At 40.3% G+C, this 24,791-nt stretch overlaps 1 protein-coding gene across 4 annotated transcripts; it reads left to right on the top strand.

Annotated features, from left to right (window-relative positions):
- Positions 1 to 956: 956 nt before the first annotated feature.
- On the top strand, positions 957 to 24,126 carry LOC135497008 (sialoadhesin-like). Of its 4 annotated transcripts, none has more exons than XM_064786638.1 (15): positions 957 to 1,078; positions 1,678 to 2,004; positions 2,388 to 2,732; positions 3,129 to 3,377; positions 4,288 to 4,560; positions 4,720 to 5,046; positions 5,651 to 5,968; positions 6,881 to 7,144; positions 7,672 to 7,962; positions 8,331 to 8,621; positions 8,956 to 9,372; positions 9,595 to 9,708; positions 10,118 to 10,177; positions 10,493 to 10,551; positions 11,298 to 12,187. In XM_064786638.1, the coding sequence occupies exons 1-15, from the start codon at positions 1,009 to 1,011 to the stop codon at positions 11,340 to 11,342; spliced, it is 3,450 nt and encodes a 1,149-aa protein (XP_064642708.1). In that variant the 5' UTR covers positions 957 to 1,008; the 3' UTR covers positions 11,343 to 12,187. The 4 variants fall into 4 exon arrangements, with proteins under 4 accessions (XP_064642708.1, XP_064642707.1, XP_064642706.1 ...); XM_064786637.1 differs by lacking the exons at positions 1,678 to 2,004; positions 2,388 to 2,732; positions 3,129 to 3,377; ... (9 more) ...; positions 10,493 to 10,551; positions 11,298 to 12,187 and adding exons at positions 13,841 to 14,167; positions 14,574 to 14,918; positions 15,320 to 15,568; ... (9 more) ...; positions 21,841 to 21,899; positions 22,647 to 24,126 and having other exon boundaries at positions 984 to 1,078; XM_064786636.1 differs by lacking the exons at positions 957 to 1,078; positions 1,678 to 2,004; positions 2,388 to 2,732; ... (10 more) ...; positions 10,493 to 10,551; positions 11,298 to 12,187 and adding exons at positions 13,093 to 13,205; positions 13,841 to 14,167; positions 14,574 to 14,918; ... (10 more) ...; positions 21,841 to 21,899; positions 22,647 to 24,126.
- Positions 24,127 to 24,791: the final 665 nt, after the last annotated feature.

Raw genomic sequence — 24,791 nt, 5'->3', positions numbered from 1 at the left:
TTGTTTTACACTCATTAAGCAATCTCGATTCGTAACTTTATAACTGTGTTCCTTTTATGTATTCCTGATAGGTATATGTTATCTATATTTTAATGTGAAATGTATAGAAAATAAAACAAGCTTTTATAATGAAATATTGTTTATTTGGTTTGTGTTACGCCAGGCTTGTAGATCTCATGAATTACGTGTTACGCACTGTTCGAGCCAAAAGAAACTTGATTCCCACTCGCAGTCTGTTGTATCAAGTATTATATGAATGTGACTGACAGGCATGCATTGTTCTGCACTACTGTTGGAGATGTCCGCGGTTAGCATTTGAGCGAGTCACATCATTTGGTGGCATTCACATTCACATTCTATTTTGTTACTAGTTCCCGATGTTCATTTTGCTTGGATGATCTCCACCGAGGGCTGTTATGAACTGTTAGAAGGTCCCCATATTTGGTGTTAGGTTTTCTTGCGGACTGATTATGATATCATCAAGGATTCTCTGATTTTCACAAAATCCAGGCCACAACTGGTACGTATTTCCTCAATCAATTTTTAGCAGACAGCTTTCATGAAAATAGTCATCGTCATGACCACGACATTTCAGCCAGAAAAGCTGAGAAGGAAAACATGTTAATCTGTTTATCAGCGTTCCCCTATCAATGAAAAAGAGAAGAACCGGCAAAAGAAAAGGGTGAAAGGGAAATAATCGACGTTACTCCAGCCTGTCAGACAAGACAAGGGACACATGACAAAGCCGTTTTCTGTCTCACAGCCATTCATTGTGGACGCTCACCTGACTGTGCTAATCAAAAACGCTGTTTTATACCAGCTTGGTATTGATCATGAATGTTGCACGGCTCAGTTCACTCAAAATGCTCTAAAAATACTTGAATTTAATCAATGCATAGCCTGAATACTATGACCTACATAGATAATATATTTGTGTAATGAAAACCGGAAGAGAAAATTTACAGAGCTCATCCATTTTGTATGGGATAATGTAAGGATGAACTAAACATGGCTGTTGGTGTATTCGTAGTGAGCTTCATTTTAGTTTCTCCGTTCATACCTCTGGGTTACCTGATCGGTGAGTATAATGACTCGAACATTGTCAAAAGCATTCATCGAAAACTTGGAAATTGAAAATCCCTTTGAACAATTAGACTTCTGCGCAGTCGCGTACCTAGGTCCATTGGCTGCTAAAAGAGGTCGCCATTTTCGACCCGCTCAACTACGATCCGCAGAGTAGTTCACAGAGGATAAATGATCTGCACCGAATTTACTGATTCTGACCAGATCAGTATACAATGTAATAGCAAGAACGCTACAGAAAAGGAAACACTCAATATTATTTTATATTGCCTAATTTTTGCGGGTGTTTTATCTTCGCGAAGATGGTGAATATCCTGATTCGCGAAAATAAAAATCGTAAAACTCTGTATTTTATTGTAAAAACTAATTTAAAGACTTCTTAATCAACCCTATAAAAAATCGAGGAAGTTTTAATTTTTCTGAAATTTTCGTGAAAAAGATTGAGAGGCGCGAAAGTTAGCGGATTATAGACCCCCATTAACTTTGTCGTTGAGGCTGGTTATATATCATCTAACGTCATCAAAAGAGAAGATATTTTAAAGGTAAGACGGAAATTGAAACTTCAAGATATACTGTCCATGATCATTGTTTCAGTTCCACCAAAGACACCAGTTTTATCTGGATTTGAACCTGCTGCTATCAGCTCCTACCGTGAACTCGTCTGCGATGCGTCTCAACCTGATGCCGGTACCATAACCTATAAATGGTTCAAATACTCGATTGAGAAAGGTGTACAGGACTGGGAGAGTAAAGGACCCATTGGTACAAGTCAGAAATATGTCTTCAGTCCAGTGACTGAGAAGAAAGTGCTCCACCCAGGTAACCCTGCAGAGCCTGTCAGTGGCAAGTACCTGTGTCGAGCATCGAACTCAGCCGGAACAAGGGACAGCGAATGGGGAGATCTGTATGTCTATACACCATGTGAGTTATTCAATAATATAGGCTTCTGAGAAGTAAATGTCCACGTCCTTGCAGGCATTCTAACAAAGTTTTTGCATGAAACTATGTCAAATGAAATAAAATCAGAGGTTCTTTAGCTCGGTAAAATTATGTATAGATAGAGTTATATATATATTTTTACAGGAACCTCGCTGTGTGTTTAGAATTTTATTTTTCATAACGATGCCTCGAATGAAAAGGTAGCCATTATCGAGTGATTGTTATTCCTCCATTACACTAATGTCGTTTCTTCACTAATTTTGTTAAATGAATTTCATACTTCTTACAAACAGAGACTAGACCCAATATGTCAAATAAAAAGTCAGTTCATACTTTCTCTCTGTTGCCATTTCTTTCTCTTCCAGGTCCATTGTATACTGTGAGTGTTTCACCACCCAAACCTGCCATCGGAAGTACATTCAACCTCAACTGTTACATATCGAATCCAAGCGGAACAACTGTGCAATGGTTAAAGAAGGCTGATGCTTCATCTGCTGCTCCAGAAGTAGCAACAGCGAATAAGAAGGGATGCTCTGCTCCAAGTAACACACGCTACAGTTGGAGCAGCTGCATCCCACCAAGCATCTCATCACCGACAAAGACATTCAATCTACAAGTCACCAATGCTCAGCCTTCTGATTCTGCTTACTGGATTTGTAAGGATATTGCTCTAAGCTGCAACAGTGACCCAGTCAAGCTAGTGGTGCAAGGTAACGCATTTCTTCGCCCTTTTTGTTATCAAATAACTTTCGTCTGTATAAAGGAACGGAGAGTATGCAACTAAAATAGTCATCTACACCGATGACTGTTTCGTAATTTTCAGTACGTATTTCAGGTAGCTACAAATAGCTGCAAATACTATGACCAGTTATGTGTATATACATTTTGTATGTTACTTCTTTTGGGAGCCCATACTACAATAGCCAGAGCATGATTGAGTCGTGCTGCCAGTGCATCGTGAAAAATATAGAAGCCAAGTAAAATACCACGATTAAGTGAAAGACAGAGACCAACAAAATTGAATACGATTTGCCAGTCTAAGTCACGATACGAGAAGGGCGTTGGTATTCCAAACCACCCTCTTACAATCAAATGAAATTTTTCAGCGCACCCAGGCACACCACAGATCACCGGTTTCCCATCAGGACCAGTCATTGCTGGAACACAGCTCAACTTGAAGTGTGTGGCCTCGCCTCCTGGAGATACCTACGATTGGTACAAAGATGGTACAAAGGTTACAACATCATTGAGTTACGACTTCCAAGTGACAAAGGATAGTGGTGGTGTTTACAAATGTGTGGCGAGAAATGATGTCGGGTCTGCTTCAAGCAGTGACAAGACATTAGTCGTTCATTGTAAGTTATGTTTTTCTCACCATTTTTACTTAGTGATATATTTTCCCATTCGAATAAGAGTAAACCTTTACGACCGCTCTACGTGACATTTTACACATGAAGACCTAATGTGAGAGACAGTGTTGACACGAGAAATAAGATGTAATTCGGACTTCCTGGTTGAAACTCCGAAATGCATATACATGTTTATGTAGCCCAGTTTATAAATGTGAAAAGATATAATCGTGACGTTACAATGCTCAAACTGATTTTTATTTATTGCTCTTCTTTGGTGAATTTTATCATGTCTAATGCACGGTAAGTTGGTAAAAGTATTGGTTTACCTTGGTTTGGTTTACCAACACAATAGAAAGAATTAAGGCCATCACATTGCAGAGTTTGAGGGGTACAAATGGATAAAAATTATGAATGCGGGCCTTACGCCCCTCGATCACAATGAACTAATATTTTGTATGCTTCTTTTGTGTCGTCATTTCCTCTCCAGGTAAGCTGTGGTAAACAGATAGCATTAGCCACCGTGCAATGTGGTGATGCAAACAATCAAAAGACCAGGAAGTTCAAAAGAAATTCAGTGAACATTTCACGTAGACCAAAATAAAATTACAATGAGAAAACTTAAGGCAGGGTAGTACAATTACAATCATAGCCCTGCAATTATACCAGGACTATAGTTGTACCATACGTTATGAAAGTCTTTGTTGAAATACATGTGAATCAGACTACACCGACGATGCAAAAGCTTAGATCGATTTATTAAATCAACACCTTTTTCATATGGCAAGAGGGGACAAGGTATTATGGCAATAGAACCTATGACGACATTACTGTTGAAACAATTTGAAACCACAGAATTGATAGCTTATTGCCTCTTCCATCATTATCTAAAATACCTGCAGCGTCATCGTTTCAGACAAGGCTGATTCCGTGGTCGTGTCATCGGGTAAGACCTCGTCCCATGTTGGAGAGAAGGACAAGTTCACCTGCACAGTCTCTGGCGGCAACCCCACCCCGACCGTGAAGCTCTACTTCAAGAGGTCAGGCGGAACACCAGTAGAGGTCATCCAAGGTCAAGACAGGGTGATGGCTAAAGAAGACAACCAGGCTGAGTACTACTGTGAGGCGAAGGTCACTGGCTATCCCGCCTTCGATACGACTTCAAGCAGGAAGACATGCAGCGTAACATGTACGATTTATCTCTTGCGAAATTTCAGTCTACTTCCGCATTAAGAGCGTGAGGAAATTGTTATAAACCTCTAACTCGGCCATTTTAAAGTATTGTTTATCCCGATAGGTAAAAACATGGAAAAGAAGGCGAAGATAATTTCTAGCCATTCCTTTTCAGTTTCAAACACCAAGGTTTCCTTTCTCAATAACCCGACCGTTGCTGTCCAGGCTGGTCAGGTAAAGAAGTTCACATGTGAGACGGATGAGAGTAACCCAGTTACCTACATCAAGTGGTATAAAAGTACTGGTTCTTCATGGCGAGATGTTACAAGCGGAATCTCATCATCCGAGAGGAATGGTGCGTACGGTGGAAAGATCAGGATAAGTGAGTGGTCTGTAACTGCAACAAAGTCAATGAATGGTGCAACGATAAGATGTGCGTCCACCTACTCCCTGACTGGTCATGTTTTTACGACAAATACCGATACCACAATGTATGTAAAATGTGAGTAGATGAACCAACTTGTACAGAACCGAGAAACCGATGTGCTGACTAACACTAGTTCATGTAGGAGGCTTTTTCCGACTTCTTTACGGTTTCTCTAACTTGTTTTCCCTAGAAATCCGACATTTCGGGGAAAAGTCGGTCAAAGTCACACTTTTGTCGGATAAATCAGGGAAAAGTTGGAGAAACCGTGAAGAAGTCAGAAAAGCCTCCAAAAAGTGTAAGATGAGCCATCATTATGTACTGGTACATGTAGCCATTTGTTCCATTCTTACAAGAATGTTTGTAAAAAATATGAGTAGATGAACAACGTACGATAAAATATGAATTTATTGTAAATACATTTAAAAGTTCTGGCAGCAAATTCAAACGACAACATGTGGTAGTATACGTCAATATCCAGAACACAGCAACTCATTCGGAAATAACGCATTTCTGAACATGTTTTCGAAACATCTTTACCGTGATGGAGGTTATTCGATGAAAGTAGCAAACACACCCTTGACAGCAGGTTATAAACCCAACATGCATATCAGTTTGTTTCGTGCAATCTATGCGTTACCTACCATTCTGTTCAGAACATCACTCCACCTTCCACTTGCAGTTAACCCATCAAAGATAACTTTGCCACAAATACCACCGAGAGTGATCTACGAGGGGAAACTGATCACGATCATCTGTGAGACAAACAGCGCCAACCCGGTTGCGAATGTAACGTTCCACCGGAAGAGGACAGGAGGAACCTGGGAGCAACTGACGTCGGGGATAACATCTGAAGACAGGGCGGCAGAATACAATGGCAGGATTCGGAAGAGTACTTTGGTTGTGACAGCCAATAGGTTGGACACACAGACTGTGTTCAAATGCGAGGTTCGTGATGGGTCATTCCAGATGGAACAGACAACTACAGTTAATGTATATTGTACGTATAAGTTCTGCAAAACAGTGAAGTTTTCATCAACTATGGTGTTACAAAAGTACAACTGGAATAGGGATCAGCTGCCTGATGAATGTATAATGCTATGGGACATCAATAGGGAATTTTGGGGATTGGGGCATAATAGGGTTGCCATCCAAGTTAGGGAATTGCTTGAAATGCGGGAGGCAGGGAATCATATTCTCACAAAAGAGGAAATAGACATGATAATTAACTTTTTGTGTACAGGTTGATTTGATGGAGTATTGTTTTTGGTGTTAGTTTTATTGTGATAGTTCAAGATACTAATGTAACTTATTCAGGATCATCTCCAAGAATGAGAGGTTTTCGGGTTCGACTCTCAGTCTTACCTTTTACTTTGTTTGCCTTATCGTAAACTTGTATTTGCACCCAACTCTGTATTGTCTTATTGCACCTTATTTTTTGTTATCTGTACAACGGAAAGTAGTACGAATAAACATAATGTTACAGTGCTTCTCCCCATTAGTTGAAGCGAATGTAATGTACTGTAAAATGTATTTACATAGTGCAGACACTGAATGAATTGCTCCTTGTAAAAACATTGATTGAGAATTATGGTTTCCAAATTATGATATGCACTCACGATATCGTGGTTGTATTAACACTCTTGGCCGGAGTGGTATGGTTCACTTTGTCACTTGTCGGGATTCACTTGTCGCGGGTTAACTGACTTAGGCCTGAAAACACGACGTTAGGGTGAAAAGTGACAACGCGAATCGCATGTAGCCCGCTCTTTGCAAATGACTTGTTCGGTCTTCATGTTACGCATTAAAAGTGAACAGTGACATGTAACATGTGAAAACGTGACTCTATATAAATTACAGCCTTACCCACTATTGATTTTTCCATGCCTAGATATTGTGATTTTATTTTCAGACCCAGCAAGCGTCGTATTATCATTAGCCTCGACTACAGTGAAAGAAGGCGATACTGTCACATTGACATGTGAAGCAAGAGGGGGTAACCCGACAGCGTACACCTACAAATGGTATTATAACATGACACAGATACCGAATACGACTTCCAGACAATACAGAATATCATCAATTCAGTACAACAGGAGTGGAGAGTATCGCTGTCGTGTGGTCAACTATTCTCCAGGTGGCATAGCTGATGCATCATTAAAATTGGATGTTTTATGTGAGTACGAAGAACCTGCAGAGCTGTTTCAATATATTTCTTAGCATTGCATGTAAATCTTTAAACTGGTTTAATTTTTATATTGTTATATTGATTAGCAAGTAATATGGGACTCCAAATTGGTCTAAACATGGTTTGCAAGGAATATATGTATGATAAATATTAGCACGACGCCTAAAAATGTCAAATTGCATCAAATGCTCCATACAGGAACTCCATAGATATCATGTTCCCAAGACAGCTCTATCATTCAGGGAGTGCAGAGTCTATGCATTTAACTAAAGGTCATGCCTTGGGTTTGACTGATGAATTGATGTCCGTTAGGTTAGTTACAATGTATGGCCATGCCCTCGGATTTATTTGAAATATGTATCTGAAATACGTGATTGCGACGACCCTTCCACGGGCTAGTTTTTCTCCATAATTTACATTATGACTCACACTTACGGACGAGACTTCGCGGGTTTCAAGTTTATGCTCAGATGATTTAAAAGTTGTTCTCACTGTCCAGTTTCGTGCACTTGCAGACAAAGCAAAATTGGATCCCAATCTGCCGAGACTCCTCACCGTTGAAAGCAGACCATTAAGACCAGTCATGTTTACACTCAACGTCATCGCCAACCCTCGACCAACGAATGTTACGTGGTATCACCCAAATCACAAGATGGCAACCGGGGAAAACTTCATCCCCGCGGAAGTAAATGGGGCATACACACTGAGCAAGGGATCTGTAGCGACTCCAGACTATGGAAACTACATCGCCAAAGTGACTAATTCTGTTGGAATGTCATATTTTGCTTTTGAACTTCTCCGCGAAGGTATGCTGAAAACATGAGACAACATACTGTGCACTTCCAGCTTAGTCAGTCCCTTAAGCTGAATTTTTATGAAATAATTTACTCTGCCGATAGAAATTTCTTTGGGGGTTTATGAATGGAGCTGAGAATGCCAGAAATGAAAGAAAGGGGTGTGTACTCAAAATAATACTAGGTTAGCCAATCTATTTTTTAAATGTTTTCTGACAGGCGTCACGTTTATAGCCAGAGAAGTCAAAAGGAGAGACCATAGTCCATTCCTTGATAAAGTGGCACTGCTTATGACTGGGGAAAATGTCTTTATATTCTTCATTTTCCCAATATGGCTCATTTGTGACACATTACCTTAATTTTTCGTTATTGGTTTCTAGGTCCACCACGCATTCCGTGCTGTCTGAAAGCAGACAACGTTAGTGCAGTTTCAGTGACCTTGACCTTTAGGAGTAACTTCAATGGCAGATCACAACAGCAGTTCACCATCGAGAGCAAAAACGGAAGCACCATCGACAGATACATCAATATAGCTGACCCGTGCTTTGCGAAAGATGTAGTGAGAAAAATAGCAGGACTGAAGAGCAATTCGATGTATGAATTCCGGGTTAAAGTGGACAACGAATATGGCACCAGTGGCTATGGAGACGTACTTAAAGTACAGACACTAGGTCAGCCATGATATATTTTTTCTGTCTGTCGTTTATTGCAAAATTAGTCAAAAACTAATCAAAGAGACAATAGTCCATTTGCGAAAATTGCCATTGGAAAGCTCGAGAAGTAACGTCGACGTACATTACAACTCTTTCCAACAACTTTCTCATGACTTCTTGATGAAAATATAAACCAGAGGACGAAGGTACCAGGCAACGACGTGAGCAAGTAAGAAAATGATAGCTGCCTACCACAACCTTCAAAATAAGGAGTCCCATTTTGGATTTCGTTGTTCTTTCCTCATGTGACTTTATCTCTAATCATAAAAAAAATTGTCAAAAACTTTTTCAGCTGCTCCAAATGTCCCGACGTTTAAGATCACCCGTAACGGGAGACTGGCGACCGTGGTGTTCGGGCCGCCGATTCGGGAGTACACAAGTTTCCAGCTCAAATTCTGTGGGCCCAGTCAGACACCAAAAACGTCTGGATGCGGCGGGGTTCGCTTCACCATCCATGATCCAACGACATCAACTTACACAGTTAGTGTGACACACGATACCACGATCTATGTTTTCTACATGGATTTGTATATTGGCGATGATGTTGTTTATAGTTCTGGTCAAGTGCATCCTAAACAGGCCGTGCCGGCTGGAAGTAATCCTGATGGTGGCATGATAGCTGGCGTGGTTGTCGCCGTCGTCATCCTGGTAGCAATGGTGGTGGTGGTTGTCGTCATGCTACATAGGAGGAACATGGCATGCTTTGCTGGTGAGTTTAGAGAGAATACTCCCAGCGCGAAAGACTCGATATGATTCTTCTACGATTATTATATTGTTCGATTTATGATATATTCACTTTCATATACAAGTACAAGATTTGCAATGTTTTTGTAATATTTTTTATAGTTGCTACTCTAGACAGGACAGGATTCTTCAGATTTGGCTGAAATCTTAGTAATACCTGTTTCGACCTGGTTTATTTATGTTTAAGGTCGAAATAAACCCGATGAATCAAACCATGATGATGGGAAAACTGGCAAAACGGAAGCTGATTCGGTTTTTCATGACCCTTTATACATGAAAGTCGTCAACAGGGCATTTGAAGGTAACATTTTCAGTTTTCGCAAATTGAAGATAAATCGTGTAGTATGTGGCATTGTCGTTACTAGCATATACCCGTGGCGCGGGCTGTTCGAAGTATAAAAATCGGATTCTGTGGGTGCTGGTATGTTGTGGGTTTGGTGTAAATGGGGTACTGGTTTGTAACACTTTTTTTCATGAGTGTAATACTTCTTGAAAACGGAACTATGTAACCATGGACATGCGTCCACAATGCTAAACCAATTCTCGGAAAACCAAGATGGTGCAGACTGGTGATGTATGTCGTTATTATGATGCATTGTATCTACATTATGTGTGATATGTACAGTACATTCACGACTACAGAATGATATAAAGTTATAAAATACAAATACTAAGTATACAATACCAAAGTTTCCTCTTTCCACACCTAGGCGGCGATACTCCACATGAACCGGTTTATGTGAATTTTCCTCAACAGAATCCCGTGGAAGGTAAGTAGTCGCAAGCTTACCATGTAAGTACAAAATACCCGCTGTTGCCTACGCAACATACGCTTCTCGATTATCTTGCACATGTACATATATATGAAACTAATGTCATAGTTTTCGGCCAGGGGAGGGAGGGGGGGGGGGGCAGCATTGCTCAGAGAATGATGTGGCTCTTACTTATCTATTTCCTTTAGGTGAGAATAACAATGGCTCCTCTCCGACCGAGTGACGGAATCAACCTTTTAACTTTTGCATGATCAAGCGTGCGGCTAATCCTTGAATTATAATAACATTCACACTAACATTACTCTTTTTTAGACGGCGGTGAAAATCCGTATGACGAAATGGAAAATCCATATGCTGACTTGAACATCACGGTAAGAGAATACAGTCATGCCCTTCCTGAGTTGTGTTGATATATTTCGCTGTTAGTTACAATGCAATGTTCATAACCTGATCAAGGTATAATTTGTAGAGCGGATTTGATCATGAATCTCGTGATAATTGAATGATAGCAATGAAGAACAAAGACGAATAAATGACCAATGGCCGCATCACTAGCCAAGAGTTACTCGGTGACCTTCAAAGCCTGCACTTCACCAGTTCTGAAAGCTCTAGAACGTTCTGGGGTTGAAGGACGTCGCTTTGAACACTATTCAGTGACTCATATATATCACATCACATCCTACCTCTAGTCGGAATCTGTGGATCTGATTGGCTAGTACTCGTGAGCAAATCATGTAGGACATTTTGATATGCTTGTCCCCAGGCCCACAGATTCAAGTCATTTTCACCTCAGAAATGTAAATTGAAGAGAATCTTTTGTAATTCGTGAAATTTTTAGAAAACATTTCCTAAGATGAAGATAAAACGAGTTGAGCCTGAGTTGCCGATTTTTCGAGACAGTTTGAGGCTCTATTAATGATCGTATGCGTTGCCAGTGTTGGGTGTCTTGATCAAAGGCATATAGAAAAGGACACATTTTTTAGAACTTTATCACTGAAGCGGAATGTATCAGCATTTTTAGAATCAGTATAACTTTATAGCTGTTGCCCCACCCCGCCTCCCTCACAGTTGACGCCTTTAATTGACACAATCCGGAAAAGTTTCATTTTTCTTTCAGCCTGATGTGATCGCGAGCCAGACGTATGCTGAATTGAAACATTGAAAATCTAGACGAAAAATGAAAGAAGGTTTCACGACTGTCCGGTTTTTGTCACATATGCAGATTGAGACGAGAAAATGACTGATGTTTTCCTGGCTCAAATATTTTGTTCTTTAATTTACAAAGTAAATTGGAGGAAAGCTAGTCCCCGGGGACAGCTAGTCCGTCTGTATGTATATATTTACCACTGTCACGTGTGTGAACACGAAACAAGAGTGACCACAACATATTTTATGTAGTTGTCCCCCCATTATACATTAGACTTGTAACTGCATCGGCAGTGCTGACCACATTAGGTCGGCATTGTAAATTGTGTATTGGGAGGTATTATCAACCTGGTCTTATAGAGCCGAGTTGAGAGTATATTATATTCATGATAGGCATGTAAGTGTTATGTAAATTTGAAATGCATAGAAAATAACTAATTATCTTTTAATCATTAAATATTCTTCAGTTGGTCTGTGTTACGCCAGGCCTGTAGATTCCATGAATTACTTATAACGCACTGTTCGTTCCAAGATTTCGCAGTCTGTTGTATTCAGTGTTATATGAATGTGACTGACAGGCATGCTTCGTTCTGCATGTTCTGCACTTGGTGAGGGTCTCTATAGAACCATATTGCAGAATACAATAGGGCCGGAAACTTTTTCCAGGGGGGCTTTTGTTACTGTTACACCGGTGCTTCCCTTTTTCATTGCTTGAGAAACACAGCAAGACAGGTTAACATGTTTTCTTTCTCAGTTTTCTGGTTGAAATGTCGTCAGGGTCACGGCAGTGACTATTGTCATGTAAGCTGATAGGAAAAAAGTGCCAGTTAAGGTCTGGATTTTGTGTGAAATCAGGGGATCCTTGACGATATCATTATTATCAGTCCGCCGCAAAACCCAACACCAAATAATATGGGGACTTCCTGACAGTTCGTATCCCCCGCTGATATCTTACCAACAAAGTGAACATCGGAAACTTATACCAAAAATTGACCAAAATGTGAATGCCACCAAATGATGTGACTCGCGCCAATGCTAACCGTGGTCATCTCCACCGTCAATAGCTCAGAGATTGAAGCGCATAATAGAATCCTTTGTTTCTCGGGCATTCTATCCTAGGACATTTTAAACTTCTACACCGGCCAAGAATAGGGAAGATCAGTGGCGTAGTGGTTAGAGCACCGGGCTCATAATCAGGAGGTCGTGGGTCGGAAGTGTCACTCCTGTTTCGTCTTTGTGTCGTTGAGCAAGGCACTTAACTCTACTTGCTTCTCTCCACCCAGGCGTAAATGGGTACCTAGCTGGCAGAGTTGGCACACTGTTAATCCTGAACGCTGTATAGCTGCAGCTCGGACCTGTAATACTCCGAGAGAGTAGAGCTTGAACCACGAATGTACAGGCCAATAGCTAGGGGTAATAATGCGAAGCGCTTTGAGCGACTGAAACCCGTTGGATTTTGCGCTATATAAGTCTCATAATTATTAAAAGGAAGTACTCAACGTTACTCTGGACGATCCACACATGAAAAAACCTTTTTTCTGTCTCACAGCCATTCATTGTCGAGACTCACATGACTATGCTAATCAAAAACTCTGTTTTTTTCTAGCTTGGTATTGATATATGTTCCACGGCCCAGTTCACTTAAAAAGCTCTAAAAATATATATGCTATATTAATAGTCAATATTTGATCAATGCATAGCCTGAATGCTATGACCTACATTGAATAATATCTTTTTGTAATGAAAACCAGAAGAGAAAATTTAAAAGGCTCGTCCATTTGGATGTTATTATGTCGGAGTGAACTAAACATGGCTGTTGATGTATTCGTCGTGAGCTTCATCTTAGGTTCTCCGTTCATACCTCTCGTTTATCTGATTGGTGAGTAATAACGCATAACATTTATCGTTAACTCGAAAATTGAAAATTGAAAATCCCTTTTAAGAATTAGACTCCTGCGCCGTCGCGTAACTTGGTTCATTGGCTGCCAAAAGAGGCCGCCATTTTCGAACTGCTCAATCATACTGTGTGTATAGACTTGGAGAATAAAGTTGAATTGAAAAAAAAAATCACGATCCGTGAAGTAGATAACAGTTGCTTGAAGCAACCAGAATCATGATCAGCACCGAATTTACTGATTCTGACAAGAACAGTATAATGACAAAAACGTCTGCAGAAAAAGGAAACAATATATTATTTTAGATAATATTTTAGCCTTATTTTTGCGGGTGTTTTTTTTCGCAAAGTTGGTGAATATCCTCATTCGCTACCAAAAAAATGGTAAAAATATGTATTTTATTGGAAAAAATTTAAGGATTTCTTAATCAACCAATTAAAAATAGTGGCCATTTTAATATTTCCGAAATTTGCGTGAAAAGGATTGAGAGCCGAGAAAGTTGGCGGATTATTTGTCGTTGAGGCTGGTCATATATCTTCTAACGTCATCAAAAGAGAAGATCTTTTACAAGTAAGACGTAAATGCAACTTATCACGGCTTACTGTCTATAATGTTTCAGTTCCACCAAAGACACCTGTTTTATCTGGGTTTGAACCTACTGCTATCGGCTCCAACCGTGAACTCGTCTGTGATGCGTCTCAACCTGATGCCGGGACCATCACCTATAAATGGTATAAATACTCGATTGCTAATGGTGTAGAGAATTGGGAATCCAAAGGACCCATTGGTACAAGTCAGAATTACATCTTTAATCCAGTCACTGAGAAGAAAGTGTTCCACTTATTTTCAAATGCGGACACAGTCAGTGGGAAGTACAAGTGTCGAGCATCGAACTCGGCCGGAACAAGAGACAGCGAATGGGGAGATCTGTATGTCTATACACCATGTGAGTTATTCAAAATAATATAGACTTCTGAGAAGTAAAAGTCCACGTCCTTGCGGGCGTTCTAACAAAGGTTTTACATGAAACTATGTCAAATAAAATAAAATACAAGAGGTTCTTTTGCTCAGTAAAACTATATAAAGATAGAGTTCGATTTATTTTACAGCAATCTCGCTGTGTGTTTAGAATTTCATTTTTCATAACGATGCCTCGAATGAAAAGGTAGCCATTATCCAGTGATTGTTCTCCGACTAGAGACTCTTGTGATTCCTCCATTACAATGATGTCGTTTCTTCACCAATTTTGTAAAGTGAATTACATTGTTCTTACCAACAGAGACAAGACCCAATATGTCAAATAAAAAAGTCAGTTTTTACTTTCTCTCTGTTGTCATTTCTTTCACTTCCAGGTCCACTGTATGCTGTGAGTGTTTCACCACCCAAACCTGCCATCGGAAGTACATTCACCCTCAACTGTTACATATTGAACCCAAGCGGATTGCATGTGAATTGGTTAAAGAGGGCTGATGCTTTATCTGCTGCTCCAGAAGTAGCAGGAGCGAATAAGAAGGGATGCCATGCTCCAAGTAACCCACGCTACAGTTGGAGCAGCTGCAGCCCACCAAGCACCTCATCACCGACAAAGACATTCAATCTACAAGTCACCAATGCTCAGCCTTCTGATTCTGCTTACTGGATTTGTAAGGACATTGGTCTAAGCTGCAACAGTGACCCAATCAAGCCAGTGGTGCAAGGTAACGCATTTCTTCGCCCTTTTTGTTATCAAATAACTTTCGCCTGTATAAAGGAACGGAGAGTATGCAACTAAAATATTCATGACTGGTTTATCTACACCGAAGACTGTTTCGTAATTTTCAGTACGTATTTCAGTTAGCTACAAATAGCTGCAAATACCAGTTATGTGTATATACATTTTGTATGTTACTTATTTTGGGAGCCCATACTACAATAGCCAGAGCATCATTTGGTCGTGCTGCCAGTGCATCGTGAAAATATAGAAGCCAAGTAAAATTACACGATTAAGTGAAAGACAGAGACCAACAAAATGGACCACGATTTGCCAGTCTAAGTCATGACACGAGAAGGGCATTGGTATTCCAAACCACCCCTTAAAATCAAATGAATTTTTTTTCAGCGCACCCAGTCACGCCACAGATCACCGGTTTCCCATCAGGACCAGTCATTGCTGGAACACAGCTCAACTTGAAGTGTGTGGCCTCGCCTCCTGGAGATACCTACGATTGGTACAAGGATGGTACAAAGGTTACAACATCATTGAGTTACGACTTCCAAGTGACAAAGGAGAGTGCTGGTGTTTACAAGTGTGTGGCGAGAAATGCTGTCGGGTCTGCCAGTAGCACAGACAAGACACTGGTTGTTTATTGTAAGTTCTGTTGTTATTCGCATTTTGATAAAGCCCATACATACAGAGATAAAAATGGACAAGGTTAGATACAGTATTTCCTCAACACAGACTTATAAGACGTGTGCATATCTATGTAATAAACGGATACTTTATTGTTGAAAGCCCGGAATGCCTGTTGTTAGAGGTGAAAAGACATCATAAACGTGTGCTTTGTGTTTGTTGGATTGACTCCAGCAGGCGGATCGTCACCAAACTTTGTATTGGTAGTCTAAGACGGGCCAGTGTCCTTTCGAAGTCCAATTTTAGACTTTCAGCTGACTATATATTAACAATACCTCAACTCTTTATTCTTCGATCTCTTGGTCTATTGATATATCATCGATGAGGACATCTGAGAGAAGTGTTTACTGTGTGATATTCCATCTGGATAATCAGGTCATACACATCGTGTGTGAATGCCTGGTCATATCAATAAACACTATAGTTTGTGCCATACTTCTGACTGACGATCACTCCTGATCCACACCGGCATGTATGATGAATTGGAGCACCTTATACGACTGAACGCTAATCTTCAAATCATCCTAACATGAGATTTATGACGCGAAAGGAACATTAACGACACTCACTTGTTAATGTTTTGAATATCAAACAGTAAGGCCACTTTGACAATACAAAACCCTAAATATTTTCAAGCAGAATACCCTCAGTAATTCTTACACCGATAATCATCATTTCAGACAAACCTGATTCCGTTGACGTGTCATCTGGAAAGACCTCATCCTATGTTGGGGAGACCGACAAGTTCACCTGCACAGTCTCTGGCGGCAACCCCACCCCGACCGTGAAGCTCTACTTCAAGAGGTCAGGCGGAACACCAGTAGAGGTCACCCAAGGTCATGATAGGGTGATGGCTAAAGAAGATAACCAGGCTGAGTACTACTGCGTGGCGAAGGTCACTGGGTATCCCGCCTTGGATATGACTTCAAGCAGGAAGACATACAGCGTAACATGTACGTTTTATCTCTTGCGAAATTTCAGTCTACTTCTGCATTAAGAGCGTGAGGAAATTGTTATAAACCTCTAACTCGGCAATTTTAAAGTATTGTTTATCCCGATAGATAAAAATATGAATAAGAAGGCGAAGATAATTTCTAGCCATTCCTTTTCAGTTTCAAACACCAAGGTTTCCTTTCTCAATAACCCGACCGCTGCTGTCCAGGTTGGTCAGGTAAAGAAGTTCACATGTGAGACGGATGAGAGTAACCCAGTTACCAACATCAAGTGGTATCATCATATTACTGGTTCTTCGTGGCGAAATGTCACAACCGGAATATCATCATCCGAGAGGAATGGTGTGTATGGTGGAAAGATGAGGATCAGTGAGTGGTCTGTAACTGCAACAAAGGCAATGAATGGTGCAACAATAAGATGTACGTCCACCTACTCCCTGACTGGTCATAGCTTTTGGACGAATGCCGATACCACAATGTATGTAAAATGTGAGTAGATGAACCAACTTGTACAGAACCGAGAATCTGAAGTGCTGACTATTACACTAGTTCATGTAGGAGGCTTTTTCCGACTTCTTAACGGTTTCTCTAACCTGTTTTCCCTAGAAATCCGACATTTTGGGGAAAAGTCGGACAACGTCACACTTTTGTCGGATAAATCAGGGAAAAGTTAGAGAAATCGTTAAGAAGTCAGAAAAGCCTCCAAAAAGTGTAAGATGAGTCATCGTTATGTACTGGTACATGTAGTTATTTGTTCCATTTTTACAAGAATGTTTGTAAAAATATGAGTAGATGAACAACGTACGATAAAATATGAATTTATTGTAAATAGATTTAAAAGTTCTGGCAGCAAATTCGAACGACAACATGTGGTATTAAACGTCAATATCCAGAACACAGCAACTCATTCGGAAATAACGCATTTCTGAACCTGTTTTCTAAACATCTTTACTGTGATGAAGATTATTCGATGAAAAATAGCAAACACACCCTAGATAGCAGGCTATAAAGCCAACATGCATATCAGTTTGTTTCGTGCAATCTATGCGTTACCTACCATTCTGTTCAGAACATCACTCCACCTTCCACTTGCAGTTAACCCATCAAAGATAACTTTGCTTCAAATACCACTAACAGTGATCTACGAGGGGAAACAGATCACGATCACCTGTGAGACAGACAGCGCCAACCCGGTTGCGAATGTACAGTTTTACCGGAAGAGGACAGGAGGAAACTGGGAGCAACTGACGTCGGGGATAACATCTGAAGACAGGGCTGCAGAATACAATGGCAGGATTCGAAAGAGTACTTTGGTTGTTACAGCCAGTAGGTTGGACACACAGGCTGTGTTCAAATGCGAGATTCGTAAGGGGTCATTCCAGATCGAACAGACAACTACCGTTGATATATATTGTACGTATTAGTTTTGCAAAACAGTGAAGTTTACATCATATGTTACAGTGTTTCTCCCCATTAGTTGAAGCGAATGTAATGTACTGTAAAATGTATTTACATTGTGCAGACACTGAAAAAAATCACTCCTTGTAAAAACATTGATTGAGAATTATGGTTTCCAAATATGCACTCACGATATCGTGGTTGTATTAACACTGTTGGCCGGAGTGGTATGGTTCACTATGTCACTTGTCGTGATTCACTTGTCACGGGTTAACTGACTAAGGCCTGAAAACACGACGTGAGGGTGAAAAGTGACAACGCGAATCGCATGTAGCCCGCTCTTTGCAAATGACTTGTTCGGTCTTCATGTTACGCATTAAAAGTGAACAGTGACATGTAACATGTGAAAACGTGACTCTATATAAATCACAGCCTTACCCACTATTGATATTTCCATGCCTAGATATTGTGATATTATTTTCAGACCCAGCAAGCGTCGTATTATCATTAGCCTCGACTGCAGTGAAAGAAGGTGATACTGTCACATTGAAATGTGAAGCAAGAGGGGGTAACCCGACATCGTACACCTACATATGGTATTATAACTGGATACAAATACCGAATATGACTTCAAGACAATACAGAATATCATCAATACAGTACAACAGGAGTGGAGAGTATCGCTGTCGTGCGGTCAACTATTCTCCAGATGGCATAGCCGATGCATCATTAAAATTGGATGTTTTATGTGAGTACGAAGAACCTGCAGAGCTGTTTCAATATATTTCTAAGCATTGCATGTAAATCTTTAAACTGGTTTAATTTTTATATTGTTATATTGATTAGCAAGTAATATGGGACTCCAAATTGGTCTAAACATGGTTTGCAAGGAATATATGTATGATATAGGTCATGCCTTTGGTTTGACTGATGAATTGATGTCTGTTAGGTTAGTTACGATGTATGGCCATGCCCTCGGATTTATTTGAAATATGTATCTGAAATACGTGATTGCGACGACCCTTCCACGGGCTAGTTTTTCTCCATAATTTACATTATGACTCGCACTTACGGACGAGACTTCGCGGGTTTCAAGTTTATGCTCAGATGATTTAAAAGTTGTTCTCACTGTCTCGTTTCATATACTTGCAGACAAAGCTAAATTGGATCCCAATCTGCCGAGACTCATCACCGTTGAAAGCAGACCATTAAGACCAGTCATGTTTACACTCAACGTCATCGCCAACCCTCGACCAACGAATGTTACGTGGTATCACCCCAACCACAAGATGGCAACTGGTGAAAACTTCATCCCTGCGGAAGTAAATGGGACATACACACTGAGCAAGGGATCTGTAGCGACTCCAGACTATGGAAACTACATCGCCAAAGTGACTAATTCTGTTGGAATATCATATTTTTGTTTTGAACTTCTCCGCGAAGGTATGCTGAAAACATGAGTCAACATACTGTGCACTTCCCAGATTAGTCAGTCCCTTAAGCTGACTTTTTATGAAAATAATTTACGGTGCCGAAAGAATTTTTTTGCGGGTTTATGAATGGAGCTGAGAATGCCAGAAATGAAAGAAAGGGGTGTGTACTCAAAGTAGCACTAGGTTAGCCAATTTTTTTTTTAAATGCTTTCTGACTGGCGTCAAGTTTATAGCCAGAGAAGTCAAAAGGAGAGACCATAGTCCATTCCATGATAAAGTGGCACTGCTTATGACTGGGGAAAATGTCTTTATATTCTTCATTTTCCCAATATGGCTCATTTGCGACACATTACCCTAATTTTTCGTTATTGATTTCTAGGCCCACCACGCATTCCGTGCTGTCTGAAAGCAGACAACGTTAGTGCAGTTTCAGTGACCTTGACCTTTAGGAGTAACTTCAATGGCAGATCACAACAGCAGTTCACCATCGAGAGCAAAAACGGAAGCACCATCGACAGATACATCAATATAGCAGACCCGGGCTTTGCGAAAGATGTAGTGAGAAAAATAGCAGGACTGAAGAGCGATTCGATGTATGAATTCCGGGTTAAAGCGGACAACGAATATGGCACCAGTGGCTATGGAGACGTACTTAAAGTACAGACACCAGGTCAGCCAAGATATATTTTTTATTTTTTTCTGTTTGTCGTTTATTGCTAAATTAGTCAAAAAGTAATCAAAGAGACTATAGTCCATTTGCGAAAATTGCCATTGGAAAGCTCGAGAAGTAACGTCGACGTACATTACAACTCTTTCAAGCAACTTTCTCATGACTTGTTGATGAAAATACAAACCAGAGGACGAAGGTACTAGGTAACGACGACGTGAGCAAGTATTAAAAAAATGATAGCTGCCTACCACAACCTTCACAATAAGGAGTCCCATTTTGGATTTCGTTGTTCTTTCCTCATGTGACTTGATCTCTAATCATAAAAAACATTGTCAAAAACTTTTTCAGCTGCTCCAAATGTCCCGACGTTTAAGATCACCCGTAACGGGAGACTGGCGACCGTGGTGTTCGGGCCGCCGATTCGGGAGTACACAAGTTTCCAGCTCAAGTTCTGTGGGCCCAGTCAGACACCAAAAACGTCTGGATGCGGCGGGGTTCGCTTCACCATCCATGATCCAACGACATCAACTTACACAGTTAGTGTGACACACGAGACCACGATCTATGTTTTCTACATGGATTTGTATATTGGCGATGATGTTGTTTATAGTTCTGGTCAAGTGCATCCTAAACAGACTGTGCCGGCTGGAAGCAGTCCTGATGGTGGCATGATAGCTGGCGTGGGTGTCGCCGTCGTCATCCTGGTAGCAATGGTGGTGGTGGTTGTCGTCGTGCTACATAGGAGGAACATGGCATGCTTTGCTGGTGAGTTTAGAGAGAATACTCCCAGCACGAAAGACTCGATATGATTCTTCTACGATTGTTGTATTGTTCGATTTTTGATATATTCACTTTCATATACAAGTACAAGATTTGCAATGTTTTTGAAATATTTTTTATAGTTGCTACCCTAGACATGACAAGATTCTTCAGATTTGGCTGAAATCTTAGTAATACCTGTTTCGACCTGGTTTATTTACTGTTCAAGGTCGAAATAAACGCGATGAATCAAACCATGCTGATGGGAAAACTGGCAAAACGGAAGCTGATCCGGTTATTCATGACCCTTTATACATGAACGTCGTCAACAGGGCATTTGAAGGTAACGTTATTAGTTTTCGCACATTGAAGAGAAATCGGGCAGCAAAATGTGGCGTTATCGTAATTACGATGCATGTTATCTGCATTACGTGTGATATGTACAGTATCAATACTACAGACTGATATACAGTTATGAAATACAAATACTAAGTATACAATGCCAAAGTTTCCTCTTTCCACACCTAGGTGACGATACTCCACATGAACCGGTTTATGTGAATTCTCCTCAACAGAATCCCGTGAAAGGTAAGTAGTCACAAGCTTACCATGTAAGTACAAAATACCCGCTGTAGCCTACGCAATACGCTTAATCGATTATATTGCACATGTACATGTATATGAAACGCTAACATTACTCATTGAAAATATTCATCTGATTGTGAGTGAATATAAATCAGAATGTTAATTTTTACACAATCAATGGAAAGAGTCTTTACCTTGACAGTTTCGAGAAGTGACACTTCTCTTCCTCAGAAAGTTAGTTAGTTCTGAGTTTGACCGCTGAGTCACGTGTGGGACGCCAGTTTGGCCGCTACATCTAGCGGTCAACTTCAGAACTAACTAACTTTCTGAGGAAGAGAAGTGTCACTTCTCGAAACTGTCAAGGTAAAGACTCTTTCCATTGATTGTGTAAAAATTAACATTCTGATTTATGCTAACATTACTCTTTTTCAGATGGCGGTGAAAATCCGTATGACGAAATGGAAAATCCATATGCTGACTTGAACATCACGGTAAGAGAATACAGTCATGCCCTTCCTGAGTTGTGTTGATATATTTTGCTGTTAGTTACAATGCAATGTTCATAACCTGATCAAGGATAAATTTGTAGAGCGGATTTGATATTGAATCTCGTGATAATTGAATGATAGCAATGAAGAACAAAGACGAATAAATGACCAATGGTCGCATCACTAGCCAAGAGTTACTCGGTGACCTTCAAAGCCTGCACTTCGCCAGTTCTGAAAGCTCTAGAACGTTCTGGGGTTGAAGGACGTCGCTTTGAACACTATTTAGTGACTCATATATATCACATCACATCGTACCTCTTATCGGAATCTGTGGATCTGATTGGCTAGTCCTCGTGAGCAAATCATGTAGGGCATTTTGATATGCTTGTCCCCTGGCCCACAGATTCAAGTCATTTTCACCTCAGTAATATAAATTGAAAAGAATCTTTTGTAATTCGTAAAATATTTAGAACACATTTCCTAAGATGAAGATAAAACGAGTTGAGCCTGAGCTGCCGATTTTTCGAGACAGTTTGAGGCTTTATTAGTGATCGTATGCGTTGCCAGTGTTGAATGTCTTGACCAAAGGCATTTAGAAAAGGACACATTTTTTAGAAGTTCATCACTGATGCGAAATGTATCACAATTTTTAGAATCAATATAAATTTATAGCTGTTGCCCCACCCTGCCTCCCTCACAGTTGACGCCTTTAATTGACACAATCCGGAAAAGTTTCATTTTGTCTTTCAGCCTGATGTGATCGCAAGCCAGACGTATGCTGAATTGAAATATTGAAAATCAAGACGGAAAATGAAAGAAGGTTTCACGACTGTCCGGTTTGTGTCACATACAGTATGCAGAGTGACACGAGAAAATGACTAATGTTTTCCTGGCTCAAATATTTTGTTCTTTAATTTACAAAGTAAATTGGAGGAAAGCTAGTCCCCGGGGACAGCTAGCCCGTCTGTATGTATATATTTACCACTGTCACGTGTGTGAACACGAAACAAGAGTGACCATAACATATTTTATGTAGTTATTCCCCCATTATACATTAGACTTGTAACTGCATCGGCAGTGCTGACCACATTAGGTCGGCATTGGGCATTCACCTCATCATTCTCAGCCGTTAAATATATCATATCTGTCACTGGTTGCAGACATCAAACACGTACTCTATTGAGATATCTTGCAAGTTGAGCGTTTTTTTAAACAAGCCTTCTCATTAGGTTGGATTTGCATATAGTATTGGAACTAGTAAGTTGAGTGTTCTTGCATACGCCTGCCAATAAGGTTGGGTTTGCGTATAGTTGACGTTCTCGTTTATAAAGTGTCACTTCAGGAGTGATCCAGTCAATTCTATCGAGTGGACCACGATCACGGTGTCATTTTCATCCTTTTGTCAGGTGAAGCCAGTTGACAAACATGCTGGTGACGAGTGACTATGAACCGTGACAATGTGAATCAATTGCTTATCTGACCTAAGGTCATATTTATCTAGTGGGTCGCGTTATTACTTGTAACTCAAGTCATTTCTGAAGAGCGTGCTTCCAGAGGTTCGAGATGTCGCTTTTTAACCTCTCAGTTGTCGGGCCATGTCCCGTTGTCAAGCCGAAGTCAACTAATGAACATGCTCATGACGAGTGACATTGACACGTGAACTTGGACAAGTGACCACGTGTATCCTCTTTTGAACTCGGTGTAAAATCTGTGGTTGTTCACAATACAATTGACATCATAGAGAGACCATGAAAACATAGAAAAACGATCCCAAAGAATAGGGGGAAATGCTTAGAAGTAAAAATGCCCAAAACTGTTACACCAGCCCTGCTGAAACACCATGACCCCCACCCCATCCCGCCATGGAGTTCAATTGGGTTTTCAAGTTCCTACCAAAGAACAAATTGAAGACAGTTTTGGAAAACTGCCAAGAACACACTGTTGTTAAACCTTATATTTGTTTTTCGTTTGTTTTAATGCTTCTTAGCAGTGGCTAAATTACCTAGAATACTTAGTACATGTGGTTTGTATCATCGTTCTCCAGTATTTCAATTTACTTATTCAAGGATCAAGAATCTCCTAGCTTACTTGACATCGCTAGTAGTGAATAAACATTTGTTTTACACTCATTAAGCAATCTCGATTCGTAACTTTATAACTGTGTTCCTTTTATGTATTCCTGATAGGTATATGTAATCTATATTTTAATGTGAAATGTATAGAAAATAAAACAAGCTTTTATAATGAAATATTGTTTATTTGGTTTGTGTTACGCCAGGCTTGTAGATCTCATGAATTACGTGTTACGCACTGTTCGAGCCAAAAGAAACTTGATTCCCACTCGCAGTCTGTTGTATCAAGTATTATATGAATGTGACTGACAGGCATGCATTGTTCTGCACTACTGTTGGAGATGTCCGCGGTTAGCATTTGAGCGAGTCACATCATTTGGTGGCATTCACATTCACATTCTATTTTGTTACTAGTTCCCGATGTTCATTTTGCTTGGATGATCTCCGCCGAGAGCTGTTATGAGCTGTAAAAAGGTCCCCATATTTGGTGTTAGGTTTTCTTGCGGACTGATAATATGATATCATCAAGGATTCTCTAATTTTTCACAAAATCCAGGCCACAACTGGTACGCTTTTCCTCAATCAATTTTTAGCAGACAGCTTTCATGAAAATAGTCATCGTCATGACCACGACATTTCAGCCAGGAAGACTGAGAAGGAAAACATGTTAATCTGTTTTTCAGCGTTCCCCTATCAATGAAAAAGAGAAGAACTGGCAAAAGAAAAGGGTGAAAGGGAAATAATCGACGTTACTCCAGCCAATCAGACAAGGCGAGCGACACATGACAAAACCGTTTTCTGTCTCACAGCCATTCATAGTGGA

Source organism: Lineus longissimus, chromosome 12 (genome assembly GCF_910592395.1).
Source record: "Lineus longissimus chromosome 12, tnLinLong1.2, whole genome shotgun sequence".
In the NCBI taxonomy this organism is placed as follows: Eukaryota; Metazoa; Nemertea; class Pilidiophora; order Heteronemertea; family Lineidae; genus Lineus; species Lineus longissimus.
Note: the sequence above shows the minus strand (reverse complement) of the source record. Positions and strands in the feature narration are given on the sequence as shown.

Excerpts from the sequence above, each read along its gene's own strand:
- LOC135497008 (XM_064786636.1), top strand. The coding sequence starts at position 13,109 with ATGTTATTATGTCGGAGTGAACTAAACATGGCTGTTGATGTATTCGTC. Across the intron at positions 14,168-14,573 it reads TCTGTATGTCTATACACCAT|GTCCACTGTATGCTGTGAGT; the intron begins GTGAGTTATTCA and ends TTTCACTTCCAG. Across the intron at positions 17,977-18,445 it reads AACTACCGTTGATATATATT|ACCCAGCAAGCGTCGTATTA; the intron begins GTACGTATTAGT and ends TATTATTTTCAG.